The 14,088-nt window shown below is 40.5% G+C and overlaps 1 protein-coding gene across 3 annotated transcripts in view; it reads right to left on the reverse strand.

Moving 5' to 3' along the window:
* Positions 1–7,188: 7,188 nt before the first annotated feature.
* The window catches only part of strn3 (striatin, calmodulin binding protein 3), a 122,229-nt gene continuing 115,329 nt past the window's right edge, over positions 7,189–14,088 (reverse strand). For all 3 annotated transcript variants that reach the window (XM_078406445.1, XM_078406444.1, XM_078406443.1), the window contains 3 exons: positions 13,163–13,270; positions 12,995–13,081; positions 7,189–9,417 (listed from right to left, as the gene is read on the reverse strand). In XM_078406445.1, coding sequence (XP_078262571.1) covers positions 9,248–9,417; positions 12,995–13,081; positions 13,163–13,270 — 365 coding nt within the window. In that variant the 3' untranslated portion in view covers positions 7,189–9,247. The remainder of the gene's footprint in view (positions 9,418–12,994; positions 13,082–13,162; positions 13,271–14,088) is intronic.

Below are 14,088 nucleotides of genomic sequence, written 5' to 3' on the forward strand. Positions count from 1 at the left end.
CCATAATATTTGGGAACATAGCTTCACAGGTGTTTGTAATTGCTCAGGTGTGTTTAACTGTCTCCTTCATGCAGGTATAAGAGAGCTCTCAGCACCTAGTCTTTCCTCCAGTCTTTCCATCACCTTTGGAAACTTTTATTGCCGTTTATCAACATGAGGACCAATGTTGTGCCAATGAAAGTCAAAGAAGCCATTATGAGACTGAGAAACAAGAATAAAACTGTTGGCGACATCAGCCAAACCTTAGGCTTACCAAAATCAACTGTTTAGAACATCATTAAGAAGAAAGAGAGCACTGGTGAGCTTACTAATCACAAAGGACTGGCAGGCCAATGGAAGACCTCCACAGCTGATGACAGAAGAATTCACTCTAAAGTAAAGAAAAATCCCCAAACACCTGTCCGACAGATCAGAAACACTCTTCAGGAGTCAGGTGTGGATTTGTCAATGACCACTGTCCGCAGAAGACTTCATGAACAGAAATGCAGAGGCTACACTGCAAGATGCAAACCACTGGTTAGCTGTAAAAATAGGATGGTCAGGTTACAGTTTGCCAAGAAGTACTTAAAAGAGCAACCTCAGTTCTGGAAATAGGTCTTGTGGACAGATGAGACGAAGATTGATGGCGAGCAAAGTGTGGAGGAGAGAAGGAACTGCCCAAGATCCAAAGCATACCACCTCATCTGTGAAACACGGTGGTGGGGGTGTTATGGTCTCGTCATGTATGGCTGCTGTAGGTACTGGCTCACTTATCGTCATTGATGATACAACTGCTGATGGTAGTAGCATAATTAATTCTGAAATTTATAGACACATCCTATGTGCTCAAGTTCAAACAAATGTCTCAAAACTCATTGGCCGGCGGTTCATTCTACATAGAAAATAGGTGCAGGAGGAGGCCCTTCGAACCAGCACCGCCATTTATTGTGATCATGGCTGATCATCCACAATCAGTAACCTGTGCCCAACTGCTCCCCATATCCCTTGATTCCGCTAGCCCCTAGAGCTCTATCCAACTCTCTCTTATATTCATCCAGTGATTTGGCCTCCACTGCCCTCTGTGGCAGAGAATTCCACAAATTCACAACTCTCTGGGTGAAAACGTTCCTTCTCACCTCAGTTTTAAATGGCCTCCCCTTTATTCTGAGACTGTGGCCTCTGGTTCTGGATTCACCAACATTGGGAATATTTTTCCTCCGTCTAGCTTGTCCAGTCCTTTTCTACAGCAAGACAACGATCCCAAACATACTGCTAAAGCAACAAAGAAGTTTTTCAAAGTTATAAAATGGTCAATTCTTGAGTGGCCAAGTCAATCACCCGATCTGAACCCAAATGAGCATGCCTTTTATATGCTGAAGAGAAAACTAAAAGGGACTATACTCCAAAACAAGCATAAGCTAAAGATGGCTGCAATACAGGCCTGGCAGAGCATCACCAGAGAAGACACCCAGCAACTGGTGATGTCCATGAATCGCAGACTTCAAGCAGTCATTGCATGCAAAGGATATGCAACAAAATACCAAACATGACTACTTTCATTTACATGACATTGCTGTGACCCAAACATTATGGTACCCTGAAATGGGGGGACTATGTATAAACACTGCTGTAATTTCTACATGGTGAAACCAAAATGTATAAAAATGGCCTTTATTAAAATCTGAAAATGTGCACTTTAACCACATGTGATTTTTTCTATTACAAATCTCAAATTGTGGAGTACAGAGGCAAATAAATAAATGATGGGTCTTTGTCCCAAACATTATGGAGGGCACTGTAGATACATAGACAAGAGGTGCAGGAGTAGGCCGTTCGGCCCTTCGAGCCAGCACCACCATTCAATGTGATCATGGCTGATCATCCCATCAGTACCCCGTTCCTGTCTCTCCCCATACCCCTTGATTCCACTAGTCCCAAGAGCTCTACCTAACTCTCTTTTGAATGTATCCAGTAAATCGGCCTCCATTGCTTTCTGAGGCAGAGAATTCCACAAATTCACAACTCTCTGTGTGAAAATGTTTTGCCTCATCTCAGTTTTAAATGGCCTACCCTTATTCTTAAACTGCGGCCCCTGGTTTTGGACTCCCCCAACATAGAGAATATGTTTCCTGCATCTAACATGTCCAATCCCGTACTAATTTTATGTTTCTATAAGATCCCCTCTCATCCATCAAAATTCCAGTGAACACGCCCAGTCGCTCCAGTCTTTCAACATATGACAGTCCCGCCATCCCGGGAATTAACCATGTGAATCAACGCTGCACTCCCTCAATAGCAAGAATGTCCTTCCTCAAATTAGGAGACCAAAACTGCACACAGTACTCCAGGTGTGGTCTCACCAGCACCCTGTACAACTGCAGAAGGACCTCTTTGCTCCTATACTCAATTCCTCTCGTTATGAAGGCCATTAACTTTCTTCACTGCCTGTTGTACCTGCATGCTTACTTTCAGTGACTGATGTATTAGGACACCCAGGTCTCGTTGTACTTCCCCGTTTCCTAACCTGACACCATTCAGATAATAATCTGCCTTCCCGTTCTTGCCTCCAAAGTGGATAACCACACATTTATCCACACTATACAGCATCTGCCCACTCACACAACCTGTCCAAGTCACTCTGCATCCTCATAGCATCCTCTTCAGAGTTCACACTGCCACCCAGCTTTGTGTCATCTGCAAATTTGCTATTGGTACTTTTAATTCATTTATCTAAATCTTTAATGTATATTGTAAATAGATGCGGTCCCAGCACCCAACCTTGCGGCACCCCACTCGTCACTGCCTGCCATTCTGAAAGGAACCCGTTAATCCCTTTGTTTCCTGTCTGCCAACCAATTTTCTATCCGTCAATACCCTACCCCCAATACCATGTGCTCTAATTTTGCCCACTAATCTGTGTGAGACCTTATCAAAGGCTTTCTGAAAGTCCAGGTACACTACATCCACTGGCTCCACTATGTCCATTTTACTTGTTACATCCTCAAAAAATTCCAGGCGGTTTGTCAAGCATGATTTCCCCTTCGTAAATCCATGCTGACTTGGACCGATCCTGTTACTGCTATCCAAATGCGCCGCTACTACATCTTTGGTAATCGACTCCACCATCGTCCCCACCACTGATGTCAGACTAACTGGTCTATAATTCCCTGCTTTCTCTCTCCCTCCTTTCTTGAAAAGTGGGATAACATTAGCTACCCTCCAATCCACAGGAACTGATGCAGAATCTATAGAACATTGGAAAACGACCACCAATGCGATTTCTAGAGCCACCTCCTCTCAAATTGCAGATGAAAACTTATCATGTTATGGTCAGTACCTCCTAATGGTTCCTTTACCTTGAGTTCCCTTTATCAAATCCGGTTCATTACACAACAAATCCGGTTCATTACACAACAATTCGGTTCATTACATAACACATACTTTAGAGATACAGTACAGCGCAGAAACTGGCCCTTTGCCCCAGCAAGTCCAAGCCGACCAGTGATTACCCCGTACTATCACTATCTACACACTAGGGACAATTCACAATTTTACCGAAGCCAATTAACCTAAACACCTGTATGTCTTTGGAGTGAGGAAGGAAACCGGAGCACCCAGAGAAAACCCACACAGTCATAGGGAGAACGGTAGAAATCTCCAGCAGAACACCAGCGTATCCCTCGATTCTTCTGACTTCTGGGATAGATCCAATCTGGCCCTGGGGATTCATCCACCCTAATGTGCGCCATTATTTTTAACACTTCCTCCTTCCAGATACATACATGCTCCATCCAGTCTTCCTTTAACACTTTAGCTTCCAAATCTTTCTCCCTGGTGATCGCCAATGAGAAGTATTTATTTAGAACTCGACTCATACCCCTTGACTTCACACATAAATTACCGCTTTGGTCCCATGGAGACTGCTCTTTCCTTAGCTACCCTCTTGCTTCTAAAGGTTTTAGGATTCTTCTTAATCCTACACGACGATCATATTGAATGGTGGAACAGGTTTAATGGGCCAAATAGCATTTCATTGATCCATGATTTTAATTTCTAAACACAGAATGATTAATAGTATATAACATTGGCAATGTGCCAAATATTTGTCTCTATTGATCTCTGATATGACCGAATCAAGTTAAAATTTTAAATAAGGTCCTTTGAGTACCGGCATGGGGCATATCAAGCTGACACCGGCCCTCTGCTTGCAATTGCCCCTCACATTAGCTCCAAGTAGAAACATAACTGGTCCGGTTGCAAGGGGGCACCTCTGCTGGTCTAAAATGTCTCTGACTCCAGCAGTCTAACCTTCACTGTGTCAGAGCCTCCACTGGCTCACCTAGGAAAGCGAGACACCTAAAAATCCTTTTCACAGCTTTGTCAGCTATCAAAGCTTTAAACATTACAATAATTTTTAAATATCTCAGAATGCCACGATCATTTAGAAACCATTACAAAGAGAGTAAATTATTTTTAATTAAAAGTAGTAAAACGTGTAAATTTTAAAATGTGGAAATAAGCCAAAATTTTTGAAAAGATGAACTTACCTTCTCCTTTATATTTGCAGCTACAATAATTATTGAAATGTTTGGATTCTTGACCCTGCACCATGTGTAACCTGGGATCACATGGAATGCAACAGAGGACTAAAATAGTGAATTTAGTACTTTAATTCTTTAAATCTAGGATGATCCTGACTTACTTCCATTTAAACGGATAGTCAATGTTTTTGTTCAAAACAGCGAGCATTTACCAACAAGAACCAAGCCATGATATATCAGTCTACCTTTCATTTAATATTAAGCTTTACTGGATTTAGATTTGCAGAGATGGAGTGGTGTAAACAAAATTAAAACAATGGTTGAGTTACACATGAGAATTCATTTTCTACTCAAATATCAGAGTTTGAACTCTTAAATTTATGGCTTAAAAACAGAATCACACTGTTCAAATCATAAACGGCAAACATACATTTCTATTATAACTTTTCTAAACAAATTGTGGAAATGAATATTAGGTCAATCAACATGTAAAAGGAGGCACGTCAATATTTTGAGTTTGAATGGGATTAAGTGTTTTTACTTACTTGTTGATGAGGTGAGAACCTTGTCCTTAAGAAGTTGCGGCTCACTGTTTTCTTGAACAGCTGCAGCCTATGGTGAAAGTCCTCACTTTCTGTGTGACAAGCACTATTGATAAGTTCCAGAACTTTGATCCAGTAATGGCAATATATTCCCCAGTCAGGATGCTGAATATCTTTAGGATTATGGATTTGTCTTTCAGGATGAGAGAAGCCACAAGTTTGGGAGGAGCTGCTGAAGAACGTGCAATGCATCTCGTAGATGGCACACACACTACAGCCACAATGTACCAGTGGTAGAACAATGAATATTTAGGTACGAACCTCAATTCATCTTTTTTTTTTCAGATGCCGAATGACCTGATTTTTTCATATAAATCAACTTTCCAGCATTCATTGTTGTATTTATTTCTTAGGTAGTCAGATGATATCATGAGATTTCTGTAGCAGACAAAAATAAGAAAGCCCCTTATACCTCCAGACTCAGGGAGTTTCTTCCCAGCTCTTGTCAGGCAACTGAACCATCCTACCACCAACCAGAGAGCGGTCCTCAGCTACTATCCACCTCATTGGAGATCCTTGGACTATACTAAACTTGATATTGCACTAATCATTATTCCCTTTATGCTGTATCTGTATACTATGGACGGCTTGATTGTAATCATGTGTAGTCTTTCTGTTGAATGGATAGCACACAACAAAAAGTTTTTCACTGTACCTCACTCAGTACACGTGACAATTAACTAAACCAAACCATTATTGGTGACAAACAATTAAATCCTAAAGGCACAAAGTCACTAGGCCAGTTGTGCAGCCATGATGAGGGAGCCCATATAAAAGAAAGATCCATTCGGCCGTATGCTTTTCAACATGCCTTTCATAGAAGCAACTGACCAAAATAATTTTGATAGAGGTGACCACTGCACAGGCCTCATGAATTCCTCTTCTCATTCAGGGCATGGTAGGATGCCATTACGTAAAACAAAATAGATTCAGAAGAGGATGTCACAGCTGCAAACCGAGCATTAACTGGGAGATGGTCTATGGGCAGTTGATCTGTGCCTGACCACAATCAGGAGCCATATTGTTAAATTACCATTAGCAAGGCCAGTGGATCAAGGTTACTTCACTGAAACACATTAAAACAAAAACACATAAGGGGCAGCAACAAGCATTCTTAAAATCAGGTACCGAACTTGAAGCTACAACTCAGGATTACATGCATGTTGAACAGCAGAAACAACATGCTAGTGGCAGAGGTAAGCATTAGATTAAATCAAAGTTCTATAATCCTGCCATTAACAAAAAAAAACCCTTCCAACAGAAAGGTCTCAATCCAAAATGTCACCTATCCATATTCTATCCAGAGATGCTGTCTGACCTGCTGAGTTACTCCAGCGCCTTGTGTCCTTTGATTGTTTAGCAGGCTTTAACTGATATTCCAAGTGTACAACATTTTCTCTTTACATTTGTCATTATATTACCAATTTCCCCAACAACTACATTCTGGAAACCACCAATGAAAACTTGAATTCGAGCCACTCGAGCCGTTTTCAACATTCAATGTGAACTTAGCCACTCTGCAACATAACTCCATGTTCCTTGTTAGTTACAGGTGTCTACAAAAAGTATTCTCACAGTTAAAATTAACAATTGATGCGACATTAACTTCCATTTTCAGGGGAGTTCTATACTTCCACCATCTTGTGTATCTCGAAGAGTTTCTTGAAGTCACTATCCTAAAACCTTGCTCTACAAAATTCAACAAAGATATCAAAATCAGAAGAAAAAGTTTCAATTCTTACCCTTCACTTAATGCCTTGAAAACTTCACAATTACAACTCTATTTTGAGTCAACTGATGATGTAAATCTCAGAGTTCAGTTATCATTATAGAATTACATTGCACTTCCTCCCAAAGGCGAAGTATTCTTCCCAAAGTGTGGTCTCAGAACAGTGGAGAGTATTTATTTATAGACTAATCAAGGCTTTGTATAGCTGTACCCAGTCTATTCCTTTGTATTATAATACTTCTTATTTACCTTATCAATCCCATTAAATGCTGGAGGATTTTCTCGTTCCTTCTGTAATTTCAAAAAGGTTTTTAATCATTTAATGTACAAATTATCTCTTTATTCTTCACAAAATGCATCATTTCATATTCTTACTTGAAATCTCAAGTAATTTACATTCATCTTCAAAATGTACTAACTGTCTTGAAGATATTCATAGGCCGTTTCACAGTGAAACAAACTTTGCATTTGATTGTGCACCCAAATCTAAATCCACATCATTTCTACTTACTGAAAAAATACACATTAATTACATGCATTGAAAAAATCTCCAATGCTTTTGGGAAATTGGAGATTTGTGTGTTTTAAATCACAATGTAAAAGATTCTGATTTAATGACATCTGTACTCTACCTCCAACAATTAGATAGAAAATTACAATATTTGGCCAAAGAACATAAAAGAAAATGCAGTTTCACCCAGAAGATATATTTTTTTATTTCCAAATCCCTTTTCTAAATTGATAAATGATAAAAGAAGGGACATAATTTCAACATAATCTTATTTTACATCATTAGGATAATTAAGGATACTCTGAATTCCACAAAATACTAAGGCGGCATTTTTGAAGCTATACAACTCAAGTAATATAATAACAAACACTAATTTACAGGTACACCATTTAATATTTATTATATGCATTTTATATACATTACTTTTAAACAACTGTATTTTAGCTATGTGGTACAATCTTACAAATTTACTTAATCATGTATTGTAAAACAAAAAAACCTTACAAAACTCATCAGAACTTGCAAACTCATCAGAAATCTTTGTGGAAGACTAGAAAAAATACTTTATTGTATTAATCATGCATTACACAAACAAAATCTTTAGTTACACCATTAACTGAAGCACTTTGAAAATCTGGGATAGCTATTTCAAATACAGCAGCTTTCTGAATCTTGATTTGGCCATTTCAGTTTTCTATATTTTTAATCCAAAATAAAATCTTTTCACTCTGGATTTCACACAAATTGTTCAGTTTCATGGAGTTAGGGTAAGCCCCTAAAGCAAGTATTCTGACAAGAAATCCTGGGCTGTGATATAAACAGTGTTCCACTTTAAACCTATATTTAGAGCTTGCTAGTTTTCTGCAAGAGTCCCATGTTAGACAAAGATATACAAGGCCCGTTAACACACAATACATGAAGGATATAAAGACCAACAGAAAAGTGAAATAAATAACAGTAGACCAATAGCATTAAGATGGTTAACCCTCGATAAATAAACTTGTAAATACAATAAAGATGTACAAAATATCACATAGTGATAGGATGCTGCAATTTTATTTAACAGAGTTAATTATGGGTGTTAAACCCTCTGTGTTTAATTCCAACACATTTTACAGTTTTCAATGATTACACTTAATTGGCTTTTATACTGATGTTAAAATAGCATACACGTGGAAGGATTCACTGAGGATTTTGTTTCATTTAATGGGGCAAGAGAACGATGCAATTACATAATAGTGGATCAGTGAAGTTTCAATGTGGTCTTAAGCCAATGAAACATAATATTAACCCTGTTTGGAGCATTATTCTGACAGGAAAATTATACAAAAGACATATAAAAACTAGACATCCTGTCAAAAATACTGTAAAACTAAGGTTAAAATATATTTAATTTCTATTTTCTTTATAATGCTGTAAGTTGCTTAAAAGTATGTTTGGTGGTGGAAAACTGGTAAAGGAATTGAAGGATGACACTCTATGGTTCAATTTTAAGCTTGTTGTCCACCACTGTACCACAGTCCTTACCATAAGGCAGGGTAGGAGCCCGAATTATATACTGCTGTGAGAATAAATTCCACAAGACTTTGAATACACCTACATAACAGTAAATGAGCTCAGTTTAAATCCAGTCAAGGCTACAAATACTGGTTTGTTTCTTTTTTTAATTACAGTAATTAAAATTAGTCAACCTGACATTATTCAAGGATTTGGTGATTCTTGGATCAGTATGCACCTTCCCTTAACAGAGTACCTGGATATCACTGCCCAGGGAGAACAGGCCAGTACTTAGTGTTGTATGATAACCGGGCAACTAATGGCAGTGAAGCAATTCCTGTATGTCCAGCTCACCTGCTACTTTGGGGCAAACATGTTCTAGCAATTGTTAAACAAACACCTTTGCGAGGGCATCTGCTCCTGCACTAGCAATATAGGCCTTTGATGGATGGAAGGCTACATCATAAATAGATTCATCACATTTCTTTCGATGGGCAGTAATTTCTTGAACACATGTCTTGCTATCCAAGTTCCATAGGCGAATAGAACAGTCATGACCTGGTACAAAATTGAATATAGAAAATCTGCATTACACTAGAAGAGTTCAATTCCAATTACTGAACATATTAACATTTCCTTTTTGCAAGCTTATTACATTTTGATCCAATACAACCAAAACCAAAGTAAAGAAATTTCCATACAAAGACAGTTTCTTCCCAGTTGTTATCAGGCACTAGAACCACCCTCTCACCAGCTAGAGTACTGACCTGACCTTCCATCTACCTGATTGGAGACCTTTGAACTTTATCTTACACAAAATGTTGTACCCTTTACCCTTTATGGAATGTAATGCTGAGGCTCTATAAGAAGCTGGTAAGGCCGCATTTGGAATATTGTGAGCAATTTTGGGCATCATATCTGAGGAAGGATGTGGTGGCTCTGTAGAGGATCCAGAGGGGGTTGACAAGAATGATCCCAGGAATGAGTAGGTTAACCTATGATGAATGTTTGTCAGCACTGGGCTGGAGTTTAGAAGAATGGTGGGGGGGACGGGGGGACCTAATTGAAACATACAGAATAGTGAAAGGCTTGGATAGAGTGGATGTGGAGAGGATATTTCTACTAATGGGAGAGTCTAGGACTAGTGGTCATAGCCTCAGAATTAAAGGACGTTCTTTTAGGAAGGATATGAGGAGAAATTTATTTAGTCAGAGTGTGGTGAATCTGTGGAATTATTTCATATAGAAGGCTGTGGAGGCCGTCAGTGGATATTTTTAAGGCAGAGATAGATTCTTGATTAATACAGGTGTCAGGGGTTATGGGGAGAAGGCAGGAGAATGTGGTTAGGAGAGATAAATCAGCCATGATTGAATGGCAGAGTAGACTTGATGGGCCAAATGGTCTAATTCTAGTCCTATCACTTATGACCTTGTGTGTACACTGTGGGCGGCTTGAAAATAATCACGCATAGCCTTTTCTTTGCCTGGATAGCACACAGCAAAAAGTGTTTCACCGTACCTTGATACCTGTGACAATAGTAAACTAAACAGATGAACACAGCAATTAGTCAATATGCCTCATAAATACTAAGCATCTTACAAATTACAGTACTAAGCAGAATATTTTTGTATAGTAGTATAGTTTTGTGTAGGAAGGAACTGCAGATGCCGGTTTACACCGAGGATAGACTCAAAATGCTGGAGTAACTCAGCAGGACAGGCAGCATCTCTGGGTTGAAGGAATGGGTGACGTTTGGGTCGAGACCCTTCATCAGACTGAGAATTAGGGGAGAGGGAGACACAGAGACTAGGAAGGGTAAGGTGTAAAAACAAAATATCAAAAGAGATAAAATTGAGTGGAAATGTAGAATAGATCATTGTTAGCTAAGAGAAGTTGACAACGAAACAAACAGGGATAAAATTTAATCAGGGGGAAAGTCAGACTGGTCGGAGAACTAAGAAAGGGGAGGGAAGGAGAGAGGATAAGCAATGGTTACTTGAAGTTAGAGGCCAATATTCATACCGCTGGGGTGTAAGCTGCCCAAGCGAAATCTGAAGTGTCGCTGGGCCAGTGTGACGGAAAGGTCAGTGTGGGAATGGGAGGGGGAGTTAAAGTGTTTAGCACCCAGGAGATCAGGAAGGTTTAGGCTGATTGAGTGGAGGTGTTCAGCGAAAGGATTGCTGAGCCTGCGCTGGGTCTCGCCGATATCTAGGGGTCCACACCTAGAACAGCAGATACAGTAGATGAGGTTAGAGTAGGTGCAAGTGAACCTCTGCCTCACCTGAAAAGACTGTTGGGGACCTTGGACGGAATTGATGGAGGAGCGATAGGGTTGCATCTCCTGTGGTTGCTGGGGAAAGTACCCGGGAAGGGGGTGGTTTGGATGGGAGGGGAAGAGTTAACCAGGGAGTTGTGGAGGGAACGGTCTCTGTGGAAAGGGGTGGAGATGGGAAGATGTGGCAAGTGGTGGGATCCTGTTGGAGGTGGCAAAAATGTCAGAGGATTATGTGCTCTATGTGATGGCTGATGGGGTGAAAGGTGAGGACTAGGGGACTCTGTCCCTGTTGCGACTGGGGGTAGGGTACTGACATGGATAGAAAATTGGTTGACAGACAGAAAGCAAAGAGTGGGGATAAATGGGGCCCTTTCGGAATGGCAGGCAGTGACCAGTGGGGTACCGCAAGGTTCGGTGCTGGGACCCCAGCTATTTACAATATACATTAATGACTTAGACGAAGGGATTAAAAGTACCATTAGCAAATTTGCAGATGATACTAAGTTGGGGGGGTAGTGTGAATTGTGAGGAAGATGCAATAAGGCTGCAGGGTGACTTGGACAGGTTGTGTGAGTGGGCGGATACATGGCAGATGCAGTTTAATGTAGATAAGTGTGAGGTTATTCACTTTGGAAGTAAGAATAGAAAGGCAGATTATTATCTGAATGGTGTCAAGTTAGGAGGAGGGGGGGTTCAACGAGATCTGGGTGTCCTAGTGCATCAGTCAATGAAAGGAAGCATGCAGGTACAGCAGGCAGTGAAGAAAGCCAATGGAATGTTGGCCTTCATAACAAGAGGAGTTGAGTATAGGAGCAAAGAGGTCCTTCTACAGTTGTACCAGGCCCTGGTGAGACCGCACCTGGAGTACTGTGTGCAGTTTTGGTCTCCAAATTTGAGGAAGGATATTCTTGCTATGGAGGGCGTGCAGCGTAGGTTCACTAGGTTAATTCCCGGAATGGCGGGACTGTCGTATGTTGAAAGGCTGGAGCGATTGGGCTTGTATACACTGGAATTTAGAAGGATGAGGGGGGATCTTATTGAAACATATAAGATAATTAGGGGATTGGACACATTAGAGGCAGTAAACATGTTCCCAATGTTGTGGGAGTCCAGAACAAGAGGCCACAGTTTAAGAATAAGGGGTAGGCCATTTAGAACGGAGATGAGGAAGAACTTTTTCAGTCAGAGAGTGGTGAAGGTGTGGAATTCTCTGCCTCAGAAGGCAGTGGAGGCCAGTTCGTTGGATGCTTTCAAGAGAGAGCTGGATAGAGCTCTTAAGGATAGCGGAGTGAAGGGGTATGGGGAGAAGGCAGGAACGGGGTACTGATTGAGAGTGATCAGCCATGATCGCATTGAATGGCGGTGCTGGCTCGAAGGGCTGAATGGCCTACTCCTGCACCTATTGTCTATTGTCTATTGACTAGAGAGAGGGGGAGCAAGAGCGACGGTGCGGGATATCGAGGAGACCCTTGTGAGGATCTCATCTATGATGGAAGAGGGGAACGCCAATTGTATGGTCCCAGAGTAGGGGAATCGAGATCCAGGCGACATAGGTTTAAGGTGAGGAGGGAACAATTTTACAGAAGGTGGAGGGTGAATGGAACGAGCTGCCAGAGGAGGTAGTTGAAGCAGGTACTATTGCAACATTTAAGAAACATTTAAACATGAACAGGATAGATTTAGAGAGATATGGGCCAAATGCGTTGGCAGGTTGGGCCCAAGAGCCTGTATGTATGACTCGATGTATAATCTGTTTTATTTAATCCTTGATTTGGAAAGTTTAGCTCTGGTCTAGTAGATTAAATTAATATATCTTAACATTTAAGAACAAATTTTCTATTACAGAAAGGAGCTACATACTTCCTGACATTAAGTAGATTCCATTAGGATCCACTGCTAAACTAGTAACAGCATCCAGGTGAGCCACCATAGCATGGATCAGTTTACCTAAATAAATAAACAAAGCAGAAGTCAGCGAGATTCATTTGTAATTATACGTTATAATTCTTGATATTTTCAATTACTCACCTGTTTTATTATCAAAAAACTTAATATGCCTATCTTCATGAGCCGTGATGGTAACGGGCAATGTGGGATGACTGACAACTCTATTTATTTGATTGGCTAGAGGAGACACTGTGAACAGAAAGCAAGGGAAAAATTTATTAAATTATTCAAATCACAACAAAATCCTAATCTTATCAAACTGTAAGCTACAGTTGTGCCATATCTAGAATTTCCAGAAAATTCAGTTAATATGAAATGGAAAATGTGCTTTTTAATCTAAACCTTACAGTTCTGAAAATTAAGCACAATCATGATGACTTTCCTTCCATCTAAAGGTCAGAAACAAGGATATTTGATGAATGCGCAATGTTAAATTCCATTCCTAACTCTTCAGCAAATGAAGGTTTCTGTGTCTACATGGAGCAAGACCTAGCCACCATTCAGGCCAGGGCTCCACAAGACCCTTTCACCATCCACAAGGCAAAGTCAGGAACATGATGGAATTTTCTCCATTTGCTTGGATGAATTCAGTACCCACTATTCAAGAAGCTTAAGATGATCGACAACAAAGCTGCCTGGGAGACTGTCATCTGATCCATCACTGTAAACATTCATACCATCACTGGCACAGAGTGGCCTCAATGCGCACCATTCACAAAATGTTCTACATTTACTCACCTAGGCCACTTTGACAGGACCTCCCAAGCTTGGTGTCTTTTCCCTCCCCCCAAGAAGAAAGGCACCAGTTGCTTAAGACTTCTATGACCTGCAGATTCCCCTCCAGAATGCATATCACCCTGAAGTGGCAGTAGATCACTGGTCCTTCATAATTGCTAGGTCCAAATCTTGGCCTCTACCCAGCAGCACTACATTCACCAGCAGTTCAAAAAGACACATCATCATCATCACTACCTTTTTAAGGCATCTGAGGATGAGCAAGAAATCCA

Source organism: Rhinoraja longicauda, chromosome 10, assembly GCF_053455715.1.
Source record: "Rhinoraja longicauda isolate Sanriku21f chromosome 10, sRhiLon1.1, whole genome shotgun sequence".
Lineage (NCBI taxonomy): Eukaryota > Metazoa > Chordata > Chondrichthyes > Rajiformes > Arhynchobatidae > Rhinoraja > Rhinoraja longicauda.